At 37.5% G+C, this 21,409-nt stretch overlaps 1 protein-coding gene across 1 annotated transcript in view; it reads right to left on the reverse strand.

Moving 5' to 3' along the window:
* Window positions 1-21,409, reverse strand: part of LOC306887297 (NADP-dependent malic enzyme-like) — an 88,135-nt gene that overhangs the window by 61,331 nt on the left and 5,395 nt on the right. Inside the window, exon 2 of the mRNA XM_079444925.1 lies at window positions 450-583. Within this exon, the coding sequence (XP_079301051.1) occupies window positions 450-583 (134 nt within the window). The remainder of the gene's footprint in view (window positions 1-449; window positions 584-21,409) is intronic.

The raw sequence follows: 21,409 nt of genomic DNA on the forward strand, positions 1-21,409 counted from the left end.
TGACGGAAACATAATTTCCAGGCCTGCAAAACATGGGAACAGATCCCCTACTGCTTTGGGAGTGGCATAACAGCAGGGGCTAATGAATTCTGGGAAATGCTAACTGACAAGATAGTTGAAGACCTATTGCTATTGATGTTATTTAGATGATACTTTGATGATGCCTTTTATGTCCTGTCAACCAGCAGGGGTATTCAGCTTTTGATGTCCCTTTGCTTTGCAGTTCAGAAAAACAGAGAAAGCAAAAAACCCTCCTTGCTGTAACAAAGGATCAACTTTTATCGTCCAAATGCAACAATAGTAAGTCTTGTATCTAACACTATTTCTGTGATCTGATAGGTGTGAAATCTAGTTACAGAGAACAACAGATCGATATGAGACAAAGAAATTATAGTGGAGCAGGACTGTCTGACAGTAACAGGATGGATGCCAGTACACCATTTCCTCACCTGTCCAAGTCATCCTTTTTCAGCTCGTAGTTTCTGAGGACACGCAATACCTGCACATCCTGGCTGAGGAAGCAAGGAGGCAACAAGCCATGAATTCCAAGCTGCAAACGCTCTTCCAGGGAGAAGGCCATCCCCTGCAGAGAGGACACAGAAGAGTCAACTATTTAAATTTTTGTTTAAAATTGGAGTGAAGTGAATGTTGGAATCCATTTTCTTTCCATAATGTGACATTTCAAAATGAAATAGCATATTTAACAAGTTAAAATGTTATGACAAAATGTGATTAATTAATTGGGAATTGATTGGATGTTAAGAAAATGGAAGGGAAAGGGAAAGGGAAGTGGTGTGTGGCCAAGTATGGTGACCCATACTCGGAATTTGTGCTCTGCATTTAACCCATCCAAGTGTACACACAGAAGTGAACATACACCCGGAGCAGTGGGCAGCCATTGCTGCGGCGCCCGGGGAGCAGTTGGGGGTTCGGTGCCTTGTGCAAGGGTCTCACCTCAGTCGTGCTATTGAGGGTGGAGAGAGTGTTGGTTATTCACTCCCCCTCCACTTACAATCCCTGCCGGACCCAAGACTTGAACCCACAACCTTTGGGTTACAAGTACAACTCTCTATCCATTAGGCCACGACTGCCCTAAAAGTGGGCAATACACACTTTTTGGGCACCATATGATTTCTGAAGAATCATGTGACAATGAAGACTGAAGTAATGGCTGCTAACCTCATAAGAATTAATACATTTATTATATTAAAATAATAATCATGTTTTAATATTATATTAAAACATTATGATAACGAATAAACTGTATATTAAAATAGAAACAGTTATGCATGTTGAGCATAAAGGACTTATTTCATAAACATTGTTTTATATAAATATGTATATATAAAATATAATTTTATAGAAACTAAATAGGGCCAATGTCGATTTCCTGTTGATTTTCCTGTTCACGTTTACATTAATTACACTTGCATTCTGTGGAAATATGTCAAATCTTTACAAGGGCTATTACAGTAATAATAAACATATATATATACTTTGCATTCATTTCAATAATTCATCATTACTCAACTAAGCCTCTGCAGCTGTATTATTAAGAGATTGTTTGGAAAAGCTTAAATAAATCCCCATATTTCCCTTCCATATGTCTCAGGTGACTCAAAGGCCTTATGTAGCTGCTCATACAGCTCTATTCCCAACTCACTGTTTGTTATATGAGGAAGTCTGTAATGCAAGTAAAGCCAAGGAACGGTCACAAAGGTCACAGTTGGATCGCACAGTGTGGCACACAGCCAAAAGGGCTAAACTGCTACTATGCTGCCGTGACATTTGACATTTACCCTGACCCTGAACTCTACAAAATAAATGCTACAGCCAGGGGGCCCTGAGTTCATATTACCAGACTCCACATGTGCACTGTTGAGTAAGACTGTGCTCCACAGAGATGGACGCCTATTTAGGAGGACCAAAAGCTGTGGCATTTGAAGCCAGCCTGTCTTTTCCTTAATGACAGACTTGCATCATCATTGCCTTGCCTCTGGCTGCTCCTTCAGAGAAACCACTAAGGAAGGCCCAAAACCCTGAAAGGCTGTGCTAGATTTGCTTTTTAAACAAGTATATGCAAGTTTGGCTTTTCAGCCCTTTTCAATCTGGTTATGTTAAGTGGTCTGTTTGTAAAAATTATTTTGGCCTTGTAAACACATGAAGACTAGTCTGCATACGTGCAGTAAGATGTGGTGTTATTGACACAAGTGAGACCAAAAGGAACTTGCCATATAAACATTCTGAGGATTGCTGCATCATGAGATAAAAATTAAATGCTATATTTCTGTAATATTTGCAAGCCAATTTAACTCAATTACATCAAAACAATGCAAATTTAGCAAATTAGATCAAAACCAGAAAAGCAGGCAAAATAGACAAAAATATCTGAATATTTCTGTATAATCTAAATAATTATAAAAAATGCATCAATATACTTTTTAAAATAGGGTAAACGTACCCATTAAGCACACTTCCACACTTCCATCAGATTATAAAATGAAAAAAATATATATATTATCCTATAGATGTCTTAACCAATTGATATGTTTGTTACTACATACCTCCTGTAATTTGAAGTCAATCAGATCATTGCACACTGAGATATGAGTCTCCATGTGTTCACACTGTCTGGCGGCCATTTTGAAAGCTGTCTAAAAACTTTCACCAAAAGAGGAGCTCCTTAAATGTGTGTTTTCTAGATGTTTAAGTCTTTATTTTGGGTAACTTTATAACCCAAAATTTTTACTACTTATTGTAAAATTAAGAGATTAATGTTCAGACTTTTGCATATTATAACCTGGAACTTGGATGTGGGAAATAATTACATTAGATCCAAAAGATAGTTTTAGCAACATAGCACAGATGCTACAGAACACAGATAGCTGACTAGATGTATACGATTGTGTGCTACTCTAACATATTACTTCACAGGCATTACTGGCTTGTACTTTTACATCCATAGTATTATAAATTGACAGTTATTGCTGGTCTGTGGTTTTACAGTGCTGTAATTGTTAAAGATTTCATATTATCTTAAGGTGAGCTGAAAGGGTAAACTACTATGAAAATCACACAGCTTCAGTGTGACATCAATAAGAAAAAATATAATTTCATAGATATTGTTAATAATAGTTGGTCATATTAAGATATGTATGAACTTAATACATTACCTAGACTATTTATTTAGCAAAATCCTGTCATTTTAATAAATATTACATGAAATTTATTAAAAATTGTTGCTGCTCCCATTAAGCTATAGTATGCTCTCTTTAAGCTCTTCCACATTGAACGTCTATGTAAATACTTCATAAACAGACTTTAAATATTAACTGATGGTTGTCACTTTAAGTTAAGTTAATCGATTTTCTATGAAATCAGTCGACTCAAATCTGCAGACTGGCTCTAATCTTTGGCATCTAGCATCAACTTCTCCAGACTGTAAATCTGTGGAAAATCAGGGCAAAAATCATGTAGTGTTCTCCAGCCATAAGGGACTATAGATAAATTGACATCCATTTAATAAGAGGTTTCATAATGAGGCTAGATTCTGTGTTCATCCCCATGAATTAAATGTTTTATTGGTTTGTTTTATATGATTTTTGAATGTGTTACTTAGCTGAACGTGGACTAGTATAGATGTTGCAATGTGTTTAGATGACATTTCATTATGAATATATAACTGATCGACTTGAATGCCTTGTTGCTTGATTTTACTGTTCTGTTTTTTTTTTGTGATTGACTTTGTACCTTCAAAAAAATATATATTTTACAATTATTCTTTAAAAATATTCCTTAAAATAAACAGGATTTTTTTATAAAACATGTTGTAAGCTTAATGGGAACACGGGTGTGCTTAAAGGGTACAAAAATGTACCCATTAAGCACAGCCGGACTTTTTGAATTTAATTATGTACATCTTAATTAAAAATTAAAATTAATTAAATTAAATATTCTTGTGTGAGAGATTAATATTTTATTTTAACATAACTTTTTGTACTGAAACCAATATCTTGTGCACTAAATATGTCTCAATGTAGATTTTGGTGAGTTTAATAGGTACGTTTACCCTATATATTAATATACTACTTATTGAAACTTCGAACACTCAACTGTCCTCAGAAAATGTCTCTTTGTGATAGCTACAGTACAAATACAACCAACAGCCCTCAATAAACATCATGTTACAGTACTTTTTGGCTTCTAGAAACATGCTGTGGCAAAAATACAGACTTATTACTCAGTAGCCATTGGATGTTATTTGTAGTTTCTATCGTGTCTGTCATCTTCTGAAGCTAACTGTGCAGTGCGCCACTGATGGTCTGTATTTAAGAGCTCTGCCATGTCTGAATTGCAAACTTTGTGATTAAAAACGGACATTCTATTTTGCTCGAAAAGCCGGTGGTTTATGCGAGACTATCCCTAGACACTTATGATTACATCAGATTTCCTTTCTGTTGGTTTGTAGGGTTGTTAAAACACTAACTATACCGCATATTAGAGACTGGAGAGCTGTTGAAAACATATCCAAGACAACTTTGACTTAAATAAGCATTTCATTGACCTTTACTGACACATGCATATGGCTAAATGTGCTTTGGTAGGGTGTCTACAAGCCAACATATTCCTGTAACTAGTGATTTGAGAAGATTGATGATGAGTCGAAAGCAACAGCAACAGACATTCTCAATGAGAACAGCTATAGCTAATCAAATATAATTACTCAGACAGCTCTACAAACACTGAATGGCTCCTTGTGTCATATGTGTAATGGAGACATCAGTGGAACCGGGCCCAAGCGGCAAATTAATGTCTCTGACAATGGAGCTGCAGGCGGAACTCCGGAGGGCACGTCCACAGACCCCAGGACTGGCATTCTGATTGTGGCCACGGATGGCTGGACTGGGGAAAGTGGTCTGTTTGATGGCACGCATGGATGGCAAGATTAGAGCAATGAGTCCTGGAGCTCCTGGCGGGGCTGGCGTGGGAAATGGTGAGGAACTTGGCACTGGTTAGGAGCGATGTTGCATTGCCAAGATGCCAAGATGAGTGCAAGACTTGCGAATCTTGCTCTATATGTAGAAAACACAACAGTACCGCAGCTATCTAGATAAAAAAGGATTGTAAACAATAGGACATGTAAAGAATGGAAAACAGAGTAAAAAGTCTATGGATGCATCATTTAAAAGCACTTAAAGGGATCGTTTACACGTTGGTGAAAAACCGCAGGAAGCCTTCAAAGCCACAATCAAACAGAAATAGAGAGAGAACTTTTCTCAGTTTTGTGGCATATACGAGTGAAACAGATTATTGAAAAAGAAAAAAACATCTGTTTGGGTACATCTGTTTGTCAGTACTTCTCATTAGCATGGAAAAAAATTTTTGGAAAGACGGTTGCACATGCACATTATAAGTGACCAAAGCTTAGAGCAAACGGAGAGATAAGTTTGTGTGGAGCAAAAATGCAGTGCATGTAGTTAAATAAGTCTCGGCCTTTGCAATTTCATGATAACACTAAGTTATATAACAATTTCAGTTTTATTGTGCAGTATTGTATTGTGCAGCCCTACAAACCTGAATAACTGTCTTTCTTCTTTCTGTGGAACACAAAATAAGATATTCCGAAAGTCAATGGTGTTCAAATAACACTGAAACATCAAAACATCATCTTTTGTGCTCCACAGAATAAAGAAAATCACAGGTTTGCAACAACAATGATAAGTAAATAATGAGCTATCTCTTTAAGAGTCAAAATGCTAATAAATACTTATATCATAGGGTCTGCCATGTTTTGTTCGCTCAGATTATTAAAGCTTTGCTTTTTGTAGCAGTAAAGGGACAGGCAGAGCAGGAATGTGTGAACGCTTCCACATGCGTAACAACCACAATAAAGAGTGTGTGTCTTGTGCCAGCGTGTGTTATGCCCACACAAGCTCAAGCAAGGAGAGCTGATGTGCATGCCAACCTGTAATCACAAGATCAATGCCACCACCCTTCTACTTTGGCCATGACCAGCAACACCCCAAACACACAGCACTAAGTACTCTGTGGCAAACATAAAAGCCTTGTATTTGACCTGACAAAAACAAGTCTACAGCCTTCAAAAGCTCTTCTAGACTTCAAGCAAGAGGTCACGTTGAAGAACACAGAATTCCAGTTCAAACAACTCAATCCGAATCCTGAAATTCCTGGTACTTCTACACGGAAAATGTTACAGCTGGTCCATAGAGGTGCCAAAAAAGCACCAAGGTAGAAGAAAAGCAAAGTGAGGCTGTTCTTCAGTGGAACTTTAGAATGGAAGTGATGTTTTCTGATTCTGTAATGGAGAATAGATGAGAGTCCGTGAAACTCATCAGTGTCAACAGCACTATAATGAGCTGCTTTAGAAGAAACATTGCATTTTCATGTTGTCAATGGTGAGAAAAGTTGAGCTGAGCCATCTGCATAACCTCTGCTACCCAAAATCATTCCTTATAATTTGAAATTTGACTTTTCTTATCACATAGTCTGGACTGACTTAATGTTCTTGAGTGAGACCAAATCACTGTTCAAGGGAGTTTCTTCAACTTTAGGCAATTTTATGTTCCAGTGGATGGTTATTATTTTATGAAAACAGATTATTATTATTTTGTTATATGGATCATATTAAAAAATCAATTTTAGAACAGTTTTACCCAGACTTAAACAATGGAAAAACAAGGTAAATATCACTAATAGAATATTTATATTGAGTGTCATTTACAACCAAGCTATAACTTTCAAATTATCTAAAAAATTTATAAAAAGTTACAAAAATGCAATTATGGCAAATTCATACATTCTGGGATGCAATGAATTTGGAAAAGTCACTGTGGGAATTTTCATTACTGGGAACTGGTGGGAATTATCTTTACTTTTAGAAAAAACAATGGATTGTGAGAGTGGGAAAAGCAAGTTTTAAAAGATATATATATATATTCTAAAATTTCACAGGGCCAGAAGTGCCTATACTCTTTAAAATAAAGGTGCTCCAAAAGGTTCTTCACAGTGATGCCATAGAAGAACCATTTTTGGTTCCACACAGAACCATTCAGTCAAAGGTTCTTTAAAGAACCATCTCTTTCTTACCTTTTTATAATCTGAAGAACCTTCTTTCACCACAAAGAACCTTTTGTGAAAGGTTCTTCAGATGTTAAAGGTTCTTTATTGAACCATTTAAACAAAAAGGTTCTCCTATGGAATCGTGAAGCACCTTTATTTTTAACAGTGTATAGTTAAAACAAACACCCCTATATGCATATCTGCATGAACAGACCAACAATTACACATCAAACATAACCCTTATCTTGATCCAAACACAAACCATGGTTTGAAATTTGGTCCATTTCAGGACGTGAGAAAGGAAATCTTTCATGTCAGTCAAATACACAAACTGGCTCTCTTTCTCAGAGATCAGAGGCTGAGTTTTTGTTCTGATGTGCTTCTCACATTCTCACATTTCTCCTATGACCAACTGAAGAACTTCATCTGAGCGAAAACACTGAAAAGTGTTTTGTTAAGAGAATGCTTTGACCTGATGCAACAGCCATGCTAGTGATCAGACACAGAGGCAAAAATCCCAGGCTACCTTACATCAATTAATTGTACCAATCACATGATCCACCTCCAGGTCCAGCGGGAGCTTTATGGGAGATTGCTCTGGCATTGATGATGACAGAGGATGTTTTTCCCAGCTGTCTGAGACTCAGTTGAGACTGCCGAATCCAAATAAAATGTGAGTGGGTCTGTGCAGGAGATGTTTACTCATCTGAGAAGATTTAAATCATGGTTTTTAGGTTAAAGGGGGGGGGGGCAAGACTGCCCAGTCTGGTTGTCACGACACACTTTGGAGAAGGGAACGAGGAGGCGAGGAACTACTTCCAAACTTAGGCTTTTATTAACAAAACTCAGGAACCGCAGGCGATCCAGATGCACATGGAATGACGATAAGACCGGACACAGAGTCAGGGAAACACAGGGCTTATGAAGGGGAGACTTAACTAGATAATTAATAACACAGGGCTGGGCACTAATAAACTAATCAACCAAAACGTGGACAGGAACAGGAGCAAAACCAAATAAGGGCATAAGGAAACACAGGGAGCACGTGGAAACAGGAGACACAGGGAAACACAGACTGTGTCCAAATTCAGGGTCTGCATCCTTCGGAGTACTCATTTGAAGGATGTTACGTCACAGCGCCGCGACGAAGGCTGTCCAAATTCGTAGGATCCTTCAAATGCGGCCCACAAATACGTCCTCCTTTTCCCCGAATTGGAAGGATGGGTGTGGTGGATCCTTTCCCGTCCTACCTATCCCATAATTCTTTTCGGCAGAGCGTAATGGCGGACGAAGCGAGCGGTAGCGGAGTGGGAGAGGAGTTTCTCTGACAAAACAAGCTAAAGTTTATGCTTCGGCTCAATGAATTTGTAGGAGAAATTAGTAGAATACTTAAAAACAAATAAAAATAGGCTATAATGGCTTACCTGGATGTGACTGTCTTGTAGTCTGATATAAAAAACTCTCCGACAACGAGCAAAGAAAGTATTTAATTTATTTAATTGCTTTATTTCTTCCAAAAGAATTAAAATGAGGAGAATAACTCTTTGTTTGTCCATTTTCCCGCTTCTTGCTTGGCGCTGTCACGGTTGCTAGGCGACAGGATATGAGCAACAGGTAAGGGAGGGAACTGAAAGAAGGGTAGGCTGTCCAAATTCACAAACACCGACTTCCGGGTTTTGCGGACGTCGGAGGATCCTTCCTCCTTCAACCGGGTAGGAAGGATCCTAAGGAGGATGCAGACCCTGAATTTGGACACAGCCAAAGTCTGACACTGGCTCGGCTACCTGATGGTGAAACCAAAAAATAGTTTTTCACATAGTTCCAATAGAAGCTGTCACGGGGTACAACTCAGACTAGATCTTTCCAGCTGACCAAATAGGGAATGTATGAACACATGCTATTCTCATAAACACCCTTGTCACTTAAATTGCTGTATTAATGCCATATGCATCTTCCCACGCTCTTAATTCAGGCCACAAGCATCCATTTCAGAGCTGCTAAAAGAGCCAAGACACAAACAAAGGATAACCAAGGAAAGAACCTTATGACTTTTAGGACACAAGCAGAAGGTCAAGGGTGGAGAGAGTGTGGTGAATGTCATTTTGAGTGGCGTAGCAGTTAAACCTAATTACTGAATTTTTGTTGTTCAATTTCCGCTAGAAGCAAGCCATGAGACATCAGCAGTGCTTATGCTAAGTTAAAGGGATAGTTCACACAGAAAATAAAATTCTGTCATTATTTACACTCCCTCATGTCATTTTAAGCCTGTTTGACTTTCTTTTGCAGAACACTAAATAAGACATTATGAAAAACTTTTCAACTGTTTTCACCCATACAATATAGACTCAAAAAAGTCACACGTATGATTTTGGGATGATGTGAGGGTGAGTAAATAATGATAGCATTTTCATATTTGGGTGAAATATTCCTTGAATTCTTCTGATCTATGATGACTTTGCATGAAACTCTTAGAAACAAATTTCATTGCCTCTGGTCTCTGTAAAAAAAACTATAAAAGAATCCCTCAAATGGCAAGCAACCAACTAGGCAAGAAGACAAAACAAGAAGCAAATAATCTCAAATGCAGAAATACAAACACGTGTGAACCTTGAGGAAAATGCAATAAGTAAGATCCACATGTGCACCATTAATTCGTAAGATGACTCTAAATGCCAAAAATATGTACTTGAACAGTGAGCAATAATAAAGTGCTGAAATTAGACTCCTTTAGCAGCTGGAGGAGGGCATGACTCACATGCACAAACAAAAAGAGAAGTCTGCATCAACAAAAATCAATGTGAAACAACATCTCCAAAACATTAGCAAAAGTACAGAAATCCCCTTCCATCAATATTAGACTGTCTGGCTTCAAACCAACCCTGTGTTTTATGAATTGTGGTATCACTTTTTAGTGGTAAGCAAACTATAGTACCAGAAGTATGACTCAGATTCTTGACTTCCCTGCTTGATACTTTCCACAGAGATCGTTCCGTTTACACGCAGCACTCTACTGAAAGTTCAATGACAAAACCATTAATAAGTGAACGGACACACACTCACATATCAGTCACTTCACCACTTATCTAAAAGTAAAGTAAAGTAAAGTCGTGACGTATTGTCAAGTATGGTGACCCATACTCGAAATTGGTGCTCTGCGTTTAACCCATCCAAGTGCACACACACAGCAGTGAGTAGTGAACAAATGCACACACACACACACACACACACACACCGTGAACACACACCCGGAGCAGTGGGCAGCCATGCTGCGGCGCCCGGGGAGCAATTGGGGGTTCGGTGCCTTGCTCAAGGGCACCTCAGTCGTGGTATTGAGGGTGGAGAGAGCGCTGTACATTCACTCCCCCCACCTACAATCCCTGCCGGCCGGGGACTCGAACCCGCAACCTTTCGATTACGAGTCCGACTCTCTAACCATTAGGTCTCAACACCAACAAAGATGAAAGGAAAAAGGATCAGCATATAAATTGGAGAAATAAACAGTGATGAAAAGCTGATCTTTTAAGAGTAATACTTCAAGTTCAGGTAATTCTCCTGGACTGCTTTTTTATAGAAAGCACCTATAATTCAATCAGAGCCACATAAAACGAATATTTCAATGGAAAAGTATCATTTTAGATCTCTTTATCACCTTATTGCTTCCCCGTGAGTTTTCAAATTTTTTAACGGCAAAAATCTCCAAATATAACAATCCCCTTCTAAGAAATCCCCTCTAAAATATAAACGTAACTATATTTTTTCACGTATACAGATTTATTTATATTGTGAAAAAAAATATGGATGTTATAAATGTGTCAAATATTATTTGGAAAATATTTACTTTTTAATTTGACACTGTCTTTCATTAGATTAGATTAGATTAGATTAGATTCAACTTTATTGTCACTGTGCAGAGTACAAGTACAGAGCCAATGAAATGCAGTTAGCATCTAACCAGAAGTGCAAATAACAGGTTTATAAATAGATATAAAAAAAATGTGTTTTATGACATATAGTGCAAGTTATGAGGTAGATGGGGAGAGACTAGCTCAGTGCAAATGACTGTACATACGATTTAGGTTGCAAGGAAATATAAACAGAAGGTGCATTATAAAGAGAGGTATGTAAGTAGCATATGTATGGCCAATGACCTTCACGGCATCCGGAGGTAGAAATGTGCAAGGGAATGTGCAAATATCAGGAATGTGCAAATAGCAGGAAATAAAAAACATTGTGAGTGAGGAGTGCAGACAGGTTGTTGAACAGTGCAGTTTTTTTTTTTTTTTTTTATTAATTAGGAATTGAACTGAAACATAAAATAATATTTCCATATTGCATTTTAAATCTATAACTCAAAGGCAGAAACCAGCATTAAGTAAAAAAGCAAGTATGCAGACGGCTCCACAAGGAATCCTATAAAAATAATTTTATGTAAAATATATCTAAATATTTAGTTCAGCAGTGAAATATGTAGTGAAGATTGAACTAATAGACACAAAGCTAAAAAATCTACTTTCTTTTGTGCTGCTTTTTAATTGTTAAGAGTCACACTCTGACTTTTGACCCTGCTATGTTAAGTAAGATGACTGTTAAGGAGGGGTGCCATAGCTGTGGGACACAAACAGATCACGAACTGTGAAATTGCCCTTCCTCTGCATTCAATTCAACTTTCAAAACAGTCACCATGTTGTCCACAAAGGTGCCAAAGGGTTATAAAAGGGGGGTAGATTTCTATGGTTTCTGTTAAAGTTGTAAAATTTTCTTTCAGTCCAAGTGGACTTTTAAACAGCAAGTGAAATCTTTACAGGCCTGGATTGCAGGTGTAGAGCTTGCAGTGAAAAAATATTCAGTCATGACCTCTAACAATGGTACAAAAGCTGTATAATCTAACACCTTAAAGATTAAATCTTGTTAAATAAAAATAATGTCTCTATTTGTGTTAAGGTGACATTTACAAGGCTATTATTAATAATGAAGATATCTTTTATCCCTTGCTGCTTTTAATTCTTCTCATTGTGCCTGTTATCATATGAAAGGGGTCATACCCTTTTTTCTAAAAAGAAAAACAAAGATCAGTTAAGTCACAGTGACGAACCATTTGCTACTTGCTAATCACAGTAGTTGCTATTAGAGACAGTCCTATTCAATAAAGAGTTTGATCAGACAAAAAACTGTTCAAACAGCAGATAAAATTATTACAATAATCCACATGACTCCAGCCCATCAATTAATACCCTCTGAAGTGAAACGCTGCATGAAAAAATGCTTCAAACCATTGCTTCTGACTAAAAGAATCCTCTATTCATAATATTGCTTTCTTCCTGGGAAAAACTCGTCTTGCCTAAATCAGGAGATAAATATCAAGCACAGTTTACAGGTGAAAACTGTCCAAAACATTACTAAACGAATATGGATTCTGATGTGACAACAAAGGGATGGACATTTTCACTGGAGGAAGCATTATTATTAATTATTGAATATTTTTTTGGCCAGAAACAACAGTTAAATTAATTAATGAATGATTTGTGTCTTACAAACACACAGCTTTTCACTTCACAAACAAACTAATCTTGGATGGCCTGAAGTTGAGTTAATTTTCATTTTTAGGTGTACTATTCATTTAAAGCAGAGATATATAAGATTAAACACCACACAACTTTCAATTCAATGTTTTTTTATATACTGTAGAAGTAAAAGAGTGGATATAAAGGTCTGGACATGCCACAGGCCAGACTCCAACTTCAGTTCCCGTGAGTCAACACCCCCCGACTGGGGTTATTTTATTTAAATTAGGAGACATCCATTCTTTTATTAAATTAATAGCCTCTGAAGATCCAGTTGCATAATGGATGTTAAATAAAATTCCAAGCCCTCATGGCCAAGAGCGAGTCAAGGCCGGGTAAATATGTAGTCAATTCCACCAGACACTCATGACCTGTTCTTAAGTACAACAACCCTGACACTGTTTTTTTATTCTTCATTTCTTTTAAATGTGCACCACTTTCCTTTATCATTCTCAAGATGGTCTGTCATCATCTCTCTTTGAACAAAAAACAAGCATCTCCAGATGTATCTTTTCATCAGAGCACTGGGGAACAGGATCAGAACAACAGAAGATTAAATAGGAAAGCAAAGAGGAGAGTTTGCAAGTAACAGAGAGAATGACCTAGGTGACAAGGCAACCTGAAACAAAGCATTCTGTGTAATCTAGAAAACAGCTGGAATTTGTAATATGAGACTTTGTGGTCACTATTCAGAAACTCAGAATATGGATGGATATGAGAACTCAAGTGACAGCAATGATCGATCGAAACACAATTCTTGAAAAGCCTAAACTTAAATTTATACAAATTAAAGGAGAACAACTGCAGAAAACCGAGTGTTAGGCTTTTTAGGCATGCTACTTTTCATCTTGCTACTTGTCACCTTTCAGACTGTGTAAGTGTGCCTAACGATACAATGTATTTTCTGGTTTGGTTTAAATGGATTTAAAGTAAATATCGATTTAATCTGGTTTTCTTTTTGTTTTCTGTTTTTTAATATGGTAACTGCCATGTTTTGCCGGATGAACAAATAAAACAGATAAAACAGCTCCAAACAGCAGTCGTCTGAATTATTTTATTTTAGACTTCGCAAACTGATTCAAACTGTTATGCTCGCTAGTTTGACCGACTCAAAGAACTGATTCAAAAGAGTGATTTATTCGTGAATCTGGTATCGCTAGTTCTGATTCTAAACAGCCGACAGAAAATACAGGCACATGACTTTATTGGGGAAATATAGTCACAGAAAATGTTGTTTGGGTCAATATGGTAATTTGAATATCCACCTCACCCCAACAGTTAGTGTAATGAATTTACCGCGAATAAGAATTGTGAATTTAAAAATTTTGAGTCCATCCAATATATTTTTATGGACAAATAATTCAATTGCAGCACGAATAATTTAATTGCACTGTATTCACAGTAAAGTTTTAAATGAGTCCATATAAGAGGGTTCAGAATTCATTTGTGGATATCTAAAGAAAACTCACAAAAGATTATATAAGCTACTAATTTCCATGACAACTTATAATTATCTGATGTTTGTTAGGATGGCAACACCATTTGAGATCAAATCAGGTAATCAAATCAGATGTCAGTCATCTTCCATCCACACAACATCAAGAGACAAATACATTGGTCGCCTGTAATTCAGACTAATGGACCTGTTTGAATGGACAGTTTATGGAGAGGCAGATGCTAATTTACCCTTTGTATTGAGGGCATGAGGCATTCTAAAGATGTCAGTAACTAAGTTATGAAAGCTTTCTAAAAAAAAAAAAAAAAAAAGACAGAACTGCTTGTAGTTTCAGCAAACCCATCACTTCATCACAATTTCACCTTCCAGTTAGGCTCATCAACCATAACCTTCAAAAACAGCCAGAAGTTGTGATTGATGATAAGCTGAATTTCTCAGACCACATTGCTAAAACTGCCCGGTCCTGATGATTTTCTTTATACAATATTAGGAAGATCAGGCCCTTTCTTTCGGAACATTGAACACAACTCCTTGTTCTAGCTCTTGTTCTGTCCAGACTTGACTATTGCAATACTCTCTTGGCAGGTCTTCCAGCCAATTCCATCAAACTTCTACAATTAATCTAAAATGCTGTTGCAAGATTAATCTTTAATGAGCTGAAAAGAATGCACTTCATACCTCTGTTCATCAATTTACACTGGCTACCAATACCTGCTCGCATAAAATTCAAGGCATTAATGTTTGCCTTGTTAAGGCAGAGAAAGTGTAGGCGTTGTTGTGCATTTTTGGAGAGTGACATGGTGTTGGTGGTCCAGGTGAGATCCTCTGTGATGTGCACCCTCAGGAATTTAGTGCTGCTGACTCTCTCGACAGTCGAGCTGTCGATGGTCAGTGGGGGGTGGTCAACGAAGTTTCTTCTGAAGTCCATCACAACCTCCTTTGTCTTCTCCACATTGAGGGACAGATTGTTAGTGCCACACCATTCAGCCAGCTGTGCCACTTCCTCTCTGTAATGCGTTTCATCGTTGTTGCTGATGAGACCTACCACTGTTGTGTCATCAGCAAACTTGATGTGGTTGGAGCTGAACTTGGCAGTGCAGTCGTGGGTCAGCAGTGTGAAGAGCAGCGGGCTGAGCACACAGCCTTGTGGGGCCCCTGTGCTCAGTGTGGTAGAGCTCGAGGTGTTGTGGCCGACACGGACTGACTGAGGTCTTCCGGTTAGAAAGTCCAGGATCCAATTACACAGGGAATTGTTAAGGCCCAGCAGGTTTAGTTTATTTATGAGCTGTTGTGGGATTATTGTGTTGAATGCCGAGCTGAAGTCAATGAACAGCATTCTAACATAGGAGTCTTTATTTTCTAGGTGGGTAAGAGCCAGGTGGAGGGTGGAGGAAATTGCATCGTCCGTAGAGCGGTTTGGACGGTATGCAAACTGGAGCGGGTCGAGTGTGTTGGGGAGGCTGGTTTTGATGTTGAGAAATTTAATTTGACACCATTCATTCACATCCTGCTTACATTTAGTTAAGTCATTCACATGCTCACCCACAGGGTGGCCATCCATGTGAAAAACTGCACATCTTTAAGAAAACAAAAGACAAAAGGCGGTGGGCTTCAAAATCCTTCTCCTTTTCTGTGAGCAAAGACTGTGACCACTCTCCCCATTCCCCATGGGAAGTCTGAGTAAAAAAGGCAAGCAAGCACAAAATCAGAGCAGATTAAAAATCAGAGCTGCTCAAAATGAGATTACTCTCACCCATTCCTCACAAAACACTCTGCATATGTAATCCATGTAGAGTTCTCAAATCTGATAAGTGCTGTACTCAAGTTGCTGTTAACATAATTTTTTTTTTTTTTTACATCTTTGCTGATTCTCATCATATTTTAACTGCTTCAGAGCATTAATAATGAAAAAGACTAGTCAAAGCTTATAATAGATATTAATATGACTGTGTTGTAACTCCCAGATATGTTGGTTAACCTTCAGTTGTCAAGACCTTCCAGAGCATATGTATCAGATTAGATACATATGTACATCAATACTGCCTTTAGGTCTGGCATCATTTATTAAGTCTTTTTATATCATTAATGAGAGATAGAAGCAAAACCAAACAATTTGAATTTTAAATCAAATCTGACAACCAAAGGAAAAATAGATCTTGTTAAAAATCAATAAATGAGATTTGGCAGATGCAAATTCTTCTACTGAATACCAAATCATACGTAATGTTGGTTTTAGAACAACATTATTTTGTAAAGTTTTTTGCACATTTCTTTTGATTACGGTTTGTCAAATCAAATGATTCATTATTCAGCGTGATTCAGGGAGTGGGAAATAGAAAAAAACGGAGTGGGTCTACAGCAGAATGACTGAACATGTGATAACAAGATGTAAATGTTATACATTATAGTTACGAATGAAAATAATTCCAAAAGCCACAGCCAAATGAATTGTTTTGGAACTCCAACCAACACACGTAGGTGTCTCAGTGCCAAATGTCTGAAAAAATTTGATTAAGTGAATAATTCACTGGATCATAAAGACATGAATTCATAGATTGATTCAAATACAGGTAATGGTGTATTGATATAACCTGCAGAAAAAAGTCTGATTCTAAAGAATCTGACTGTAAATTAGTTCAAATATCCTCAAAGGATTCACACAGAATGACTACATTTACATAAACTGCATGTAGGCTACTAAAAAAAAATAGAAATAATTATTAACAGAGGTCATTACATTCTAGGGGAACTGTGCTTAACTGCAAAGCATATGATGGGCTGATTATGTGGCCTTGTGCACCTTGTAAATAAAAGACATTTTCTAGGAACTCTTTTAACTAAATCAAGTCAAATTAAATATGTTTCATCAGGTTTCTTCCTATTAAGAAACTTGGTATACATTTTACCTCCCAGCCCAGCCATGCTGAAATTATTGCTATTAGGGTCGCCAAAACAATCAGTGTATTCAGATTTAATTTTTTATTGTTCAAACACATATCATGAACATATGATGTATCCTGTACATATTATGATGTTAAAAATGCACTCTAATATCTGAGACTAACCATTTCCAAGCTAAATGACACTAATGAATTGCATCATGTCTCAGTTATAAATGGAGTCTGGAGTCTAACAATTTGTCAAAGAGAAAAATGTGAAGGCCAAATAAGCCTGGAGATTGCGATCAGAAGGCGGTCCGAGCGATCTGTGCATGCATGCATGTGTGTGTGTCTGTGTAGAGTTGGATAAGGGTGACTGGCACTTAATCTCTCTGTGAACAGTAGAGCACTTTCCTCATTTAACCACTTCACTCATGTGACATCTAGTGCTGGAATGCTTTACCGCTGCCCTGTAGGTGGTCAGTATCTCCCATATGCACCTGGGCACACCTGGACTGCCATATATACATACACACTGTTGGAGCCCACCTAGAAAGAGGTGACCGACATCAGCACCTGACCCTCCCCGAGAGCTTGCATGCTCTCCGGTCCAGACAAAACGAGTCCTGTTTCATCAACTTGTCATTAGGTTACAGACTCTACACACATTTATAAGCATCTCAGTTGAATGTACATAGGCACTGTCCTAATAATACCCACAAATCAAGTATTCTGTGATTTAAGGCTTGATCGCACCAAGTTAACTATAAAGACAACTATGTCGCAGGTCCACAGTCCACACCAATGCATGATAATGTTCTGTTTATTATTATATTATGTTACAGTAGACTCTTTGATTGTTTTAAATTTAAAATTATTTTTTTAAACTATATCTGTCATTATAGTTATTATCTTTGTTGTTAACAGGTCTCATCAGCACAATCCATCAAAAGAAAAAGGATCTTTAATATAACAACATGGCATTATGTTGCAGCCTCAACTCCCTGAGAACATTTCTACAGCTTATAGGCTAGAAGTGAAACTAATTAAAATGTTTGAGATGCCAAAAAAACATCTGTTAGTTTTAATGTTAGAAACAATCTCATTAGTTTCTGGCATGGGGAATTTAAAAATCTGGTCACATGGTGGTTTGGTGTAAAGTTGGGTTTTTCTTCCATTAAGATTTACTTTATGCACCCTTCTGCAACTAAAGATGAAAACATTAGTATTGAAATAAAATCACTTACATTCATTCAATTATTTGAGCAAAACACCTGCATTTTTTTTTTTTAAAGAATCTGGCAAGGAAAGAGATGAAAATAATGATATCTGCCAACACTCAAATATATATATATATATATATATATATATATGCGCATGTGCACTGTCAGTCATTGATGAAATCATTCCACTTAACACAATATTTTCATTTTTATTATTATTTATTTACTATTTTTTGTAAATTGGCTAATAGGTTTTTCTGGTATAGAACAAGAAATAAAGTAATTTTTCATTTAGCATAGTACTAAATGAAACATGAATGGATGAAAATATTATGCATGAATCTTCACGTTTATCTGAATGTGCATTTTTATTATTATTAAATAATCTTAATAATTAAAATTATTCTCCTAATGCCAATGACTAAGTAAAGTTACATTTTAGGAATTTAAATTGATTCATGCAGACAATGAAATTGTGATAAATTGTGCAACCAAATATTACTGACCTGCTTTACTTTATAGTGGAGAAATGAAAAGCTCTGCGCTTGGTCACACTTGACAGCCTTTGACGTTTTGCTTATTTCATGTAATTCACCCATATTTACCTTCATTTAAATGCAAAACTAACCTCAACCCCCTTCAAGATTAAACACTCCACATTTGAAACAGAACAGGACAAGCATGTGTGCTGGGAAAACAGCAGTAACCATGCTAACCAGTTGTATCAATGCTCTAGTTAGCCTATTCCACTTAGCCCATGCTGGTTGATGCTGGAAATACACAACATAGCAGCAAAAAGAAGCATTTTCTCCATTCAATTTATCAGTGAATTATGACTAAATAAATAAATACAATACTATATTATATACAGTACAGGTTATCAATAGATAGACAGATTTGAGTTTTTTTAATGAACCAGATAAAGTAGAAAACATTTGTCAGTTGATGTGGAGGTTTACGTATCATTTGCCATCAGCTTTCCTAAAGATTGTAAATCGCATAGCTACTGCCACTGAAAAGAATGGGAATGCTAACAGACTAATTTCCCTGGATATTCCAGACCTCTTTGTCTCTAACAATAGCTCAACTCAATAGCTCAACTTGGTGGCAGCTGGCACACATAACAACCACAAGGGGGCCTTAAAGTCTCCAGTGCTCAGCCCAAAAGGTGCCACATTTCCAACTGAGCTCTTGTTTTCCACCGCAAGTTGAATGGGCATCTGTTAGTCACCTGTGCTCCTAAAAGCACATTTCCCCATGTGAAACAAGATCTCGGCTCGGATGCTAGGAGAGTTTTGTGCTGCGTTGTTTGCGATTTTGGTCTCTGGCATGGCATGAAGCCAGGGGCCAGCACTGTTGGCCTCGATTTACACAGGCGGTCATTAATGAGAGATAAAGCGGAGACACAGAGGAGGTCTGTGGAGAGCAGGGCAGCTCCCTTTTTCTCTCCTTTGCTCCACAGAGACCTCTTTCTCCTCGCTCTCGTCTCTTACTGTGCAAAGCTTCCCTCAAACACAAGGATAATATCCTGCCTGCACTTCAGGCAGAGACAGGGAAGGGCTGTTGAGAAGGGAGGAGGTCAGAGGGGATACTGGGGAGGGGGGCTGAGAGTAAACTCCAGCTTGCGGACATGAGGCCTCTACGCTTGCAGTCCCACAGCATCAATTAGCATGTTGTCCTCTGCTTTTCTGCAGCTGAGAGCGAGAAAACAGGAGAACACTCAAGCACTGTGATTGCCGGGCCCATGGGAAGGCAACAATGCGCCACTGGAGAACCACAGTGTACCGAGTGTACAGCCTCACACGGCTCCTCTCAGGGGTCATTTCCTACCTTCTCTCTTAATTTCCTTGTTTTGGTCATGAGCTCTGGAGGTTGGCTTTTCAGAGAGCTGTATGAAAGAGCAAATGTTTCACTCAATGTGGGACTGTATTTACAAGCGAGTAGGACTAAGCATGAAATAAGACCCATCAGATGAATGATTGATATGTCATTGATTACACAAACCTCAAGCTTAGCAATGTCCAACTGACACATCACAGTCCAGAAAATAAAAATGCGTAAACAAAGACGTAAGCGTTTGACCAAAGTACTGTGTGGTAAACAGTTGCGTTGGTCTGGCGGTAACAAACCTCAGTGTGTTTTTATTCAGGTTAGTTTTATAAAAACACTGACCTTATCTAACCTTATCTAACCTTATCTATCTATCTATCTATCTATCTATCTATCTATCTATCTATCTATCTATCTATCTATCTATCTATCTATCTATCTATCTATCTAATCAAGGCAAGATCCAAAGATTTCCCTAACTTTGTGAGTTTCAAAAAATGTTCATGTTATTTCCTTACATTCTAATTCAACATAATGTAATTCTTCAGTCTGCATCCATTCTTAATTCATCCCTGAATGGACTTCAACTTCTAATGACACAGGCTCTTTAGCTGTTTGATAATCGCTCTGCTAGTTGTAATATCAATCGTGCAGTCTTTTGTACTGAAGGTTCATTCTTTTGGTTATGTTTTCCTCTTTCCTTTATAATCTCAGAGATTTCGCATGTCACACAATTTTCCTGACGCCTTCAGCAAAGGCTGATTCTCAAGCGTACAACGAAACAGAGCAAAACCCGAGCCTCTCTTTTAATTAATCTCATTAAATCACGTCTCTTGTCTATAAAACAAGACAATAACACTGAATTTAGCTCATTAGAGGCAAGGATGTGGGTGGAACTGGAAAGCCACGTCATAAAAACATGAAAGCGTTAGAGCTGCTCTCACACCCCGAAGCACCACATTAGCTTTAAGTTTGGCACCAGTCTGGCAACTTCCAGCACCACAGACACAGGAGCCGCATTAATGAAAGCCATTATTTTAAGATTTTGTTTGATTACAGGAAAGGGGACAATAGAGGGTAATAAAGTGTCACCTCTAAATGCAAAAAACACTTTGTTTCAAAATCATATACCATAATAAGTTATTTTGTTCAAATTTTATATACTAGGCTAAACAAAATAGCACATCAACTGAAAATACATTGAAATCGACACTGTCCCTGCAACATGCCCCTGAGCTACATGTCAACCCTTAGTTTATTTTGCAGTAAGAAGCATTTGAATATCCAAGGTAGATTATAAATATTTAACGTCTTACCGTTACAGAAAGACCTTTTCAGATTAAAGTGATCTAAAAACACAGCCTATATTCTTAAAAAACA

The sequence above is a fragment of the Barbus barbus genome (assembly GCF_936440315.1).
Source record: "Barbus barbus genome assembly, chromosome: 21".
Lineage (NCBI taxonomy): Eukaryota > Metazoa > Chordata > Actinopteri > Cypriniformes > Cyprinidae > Barbus > Barbus barbus.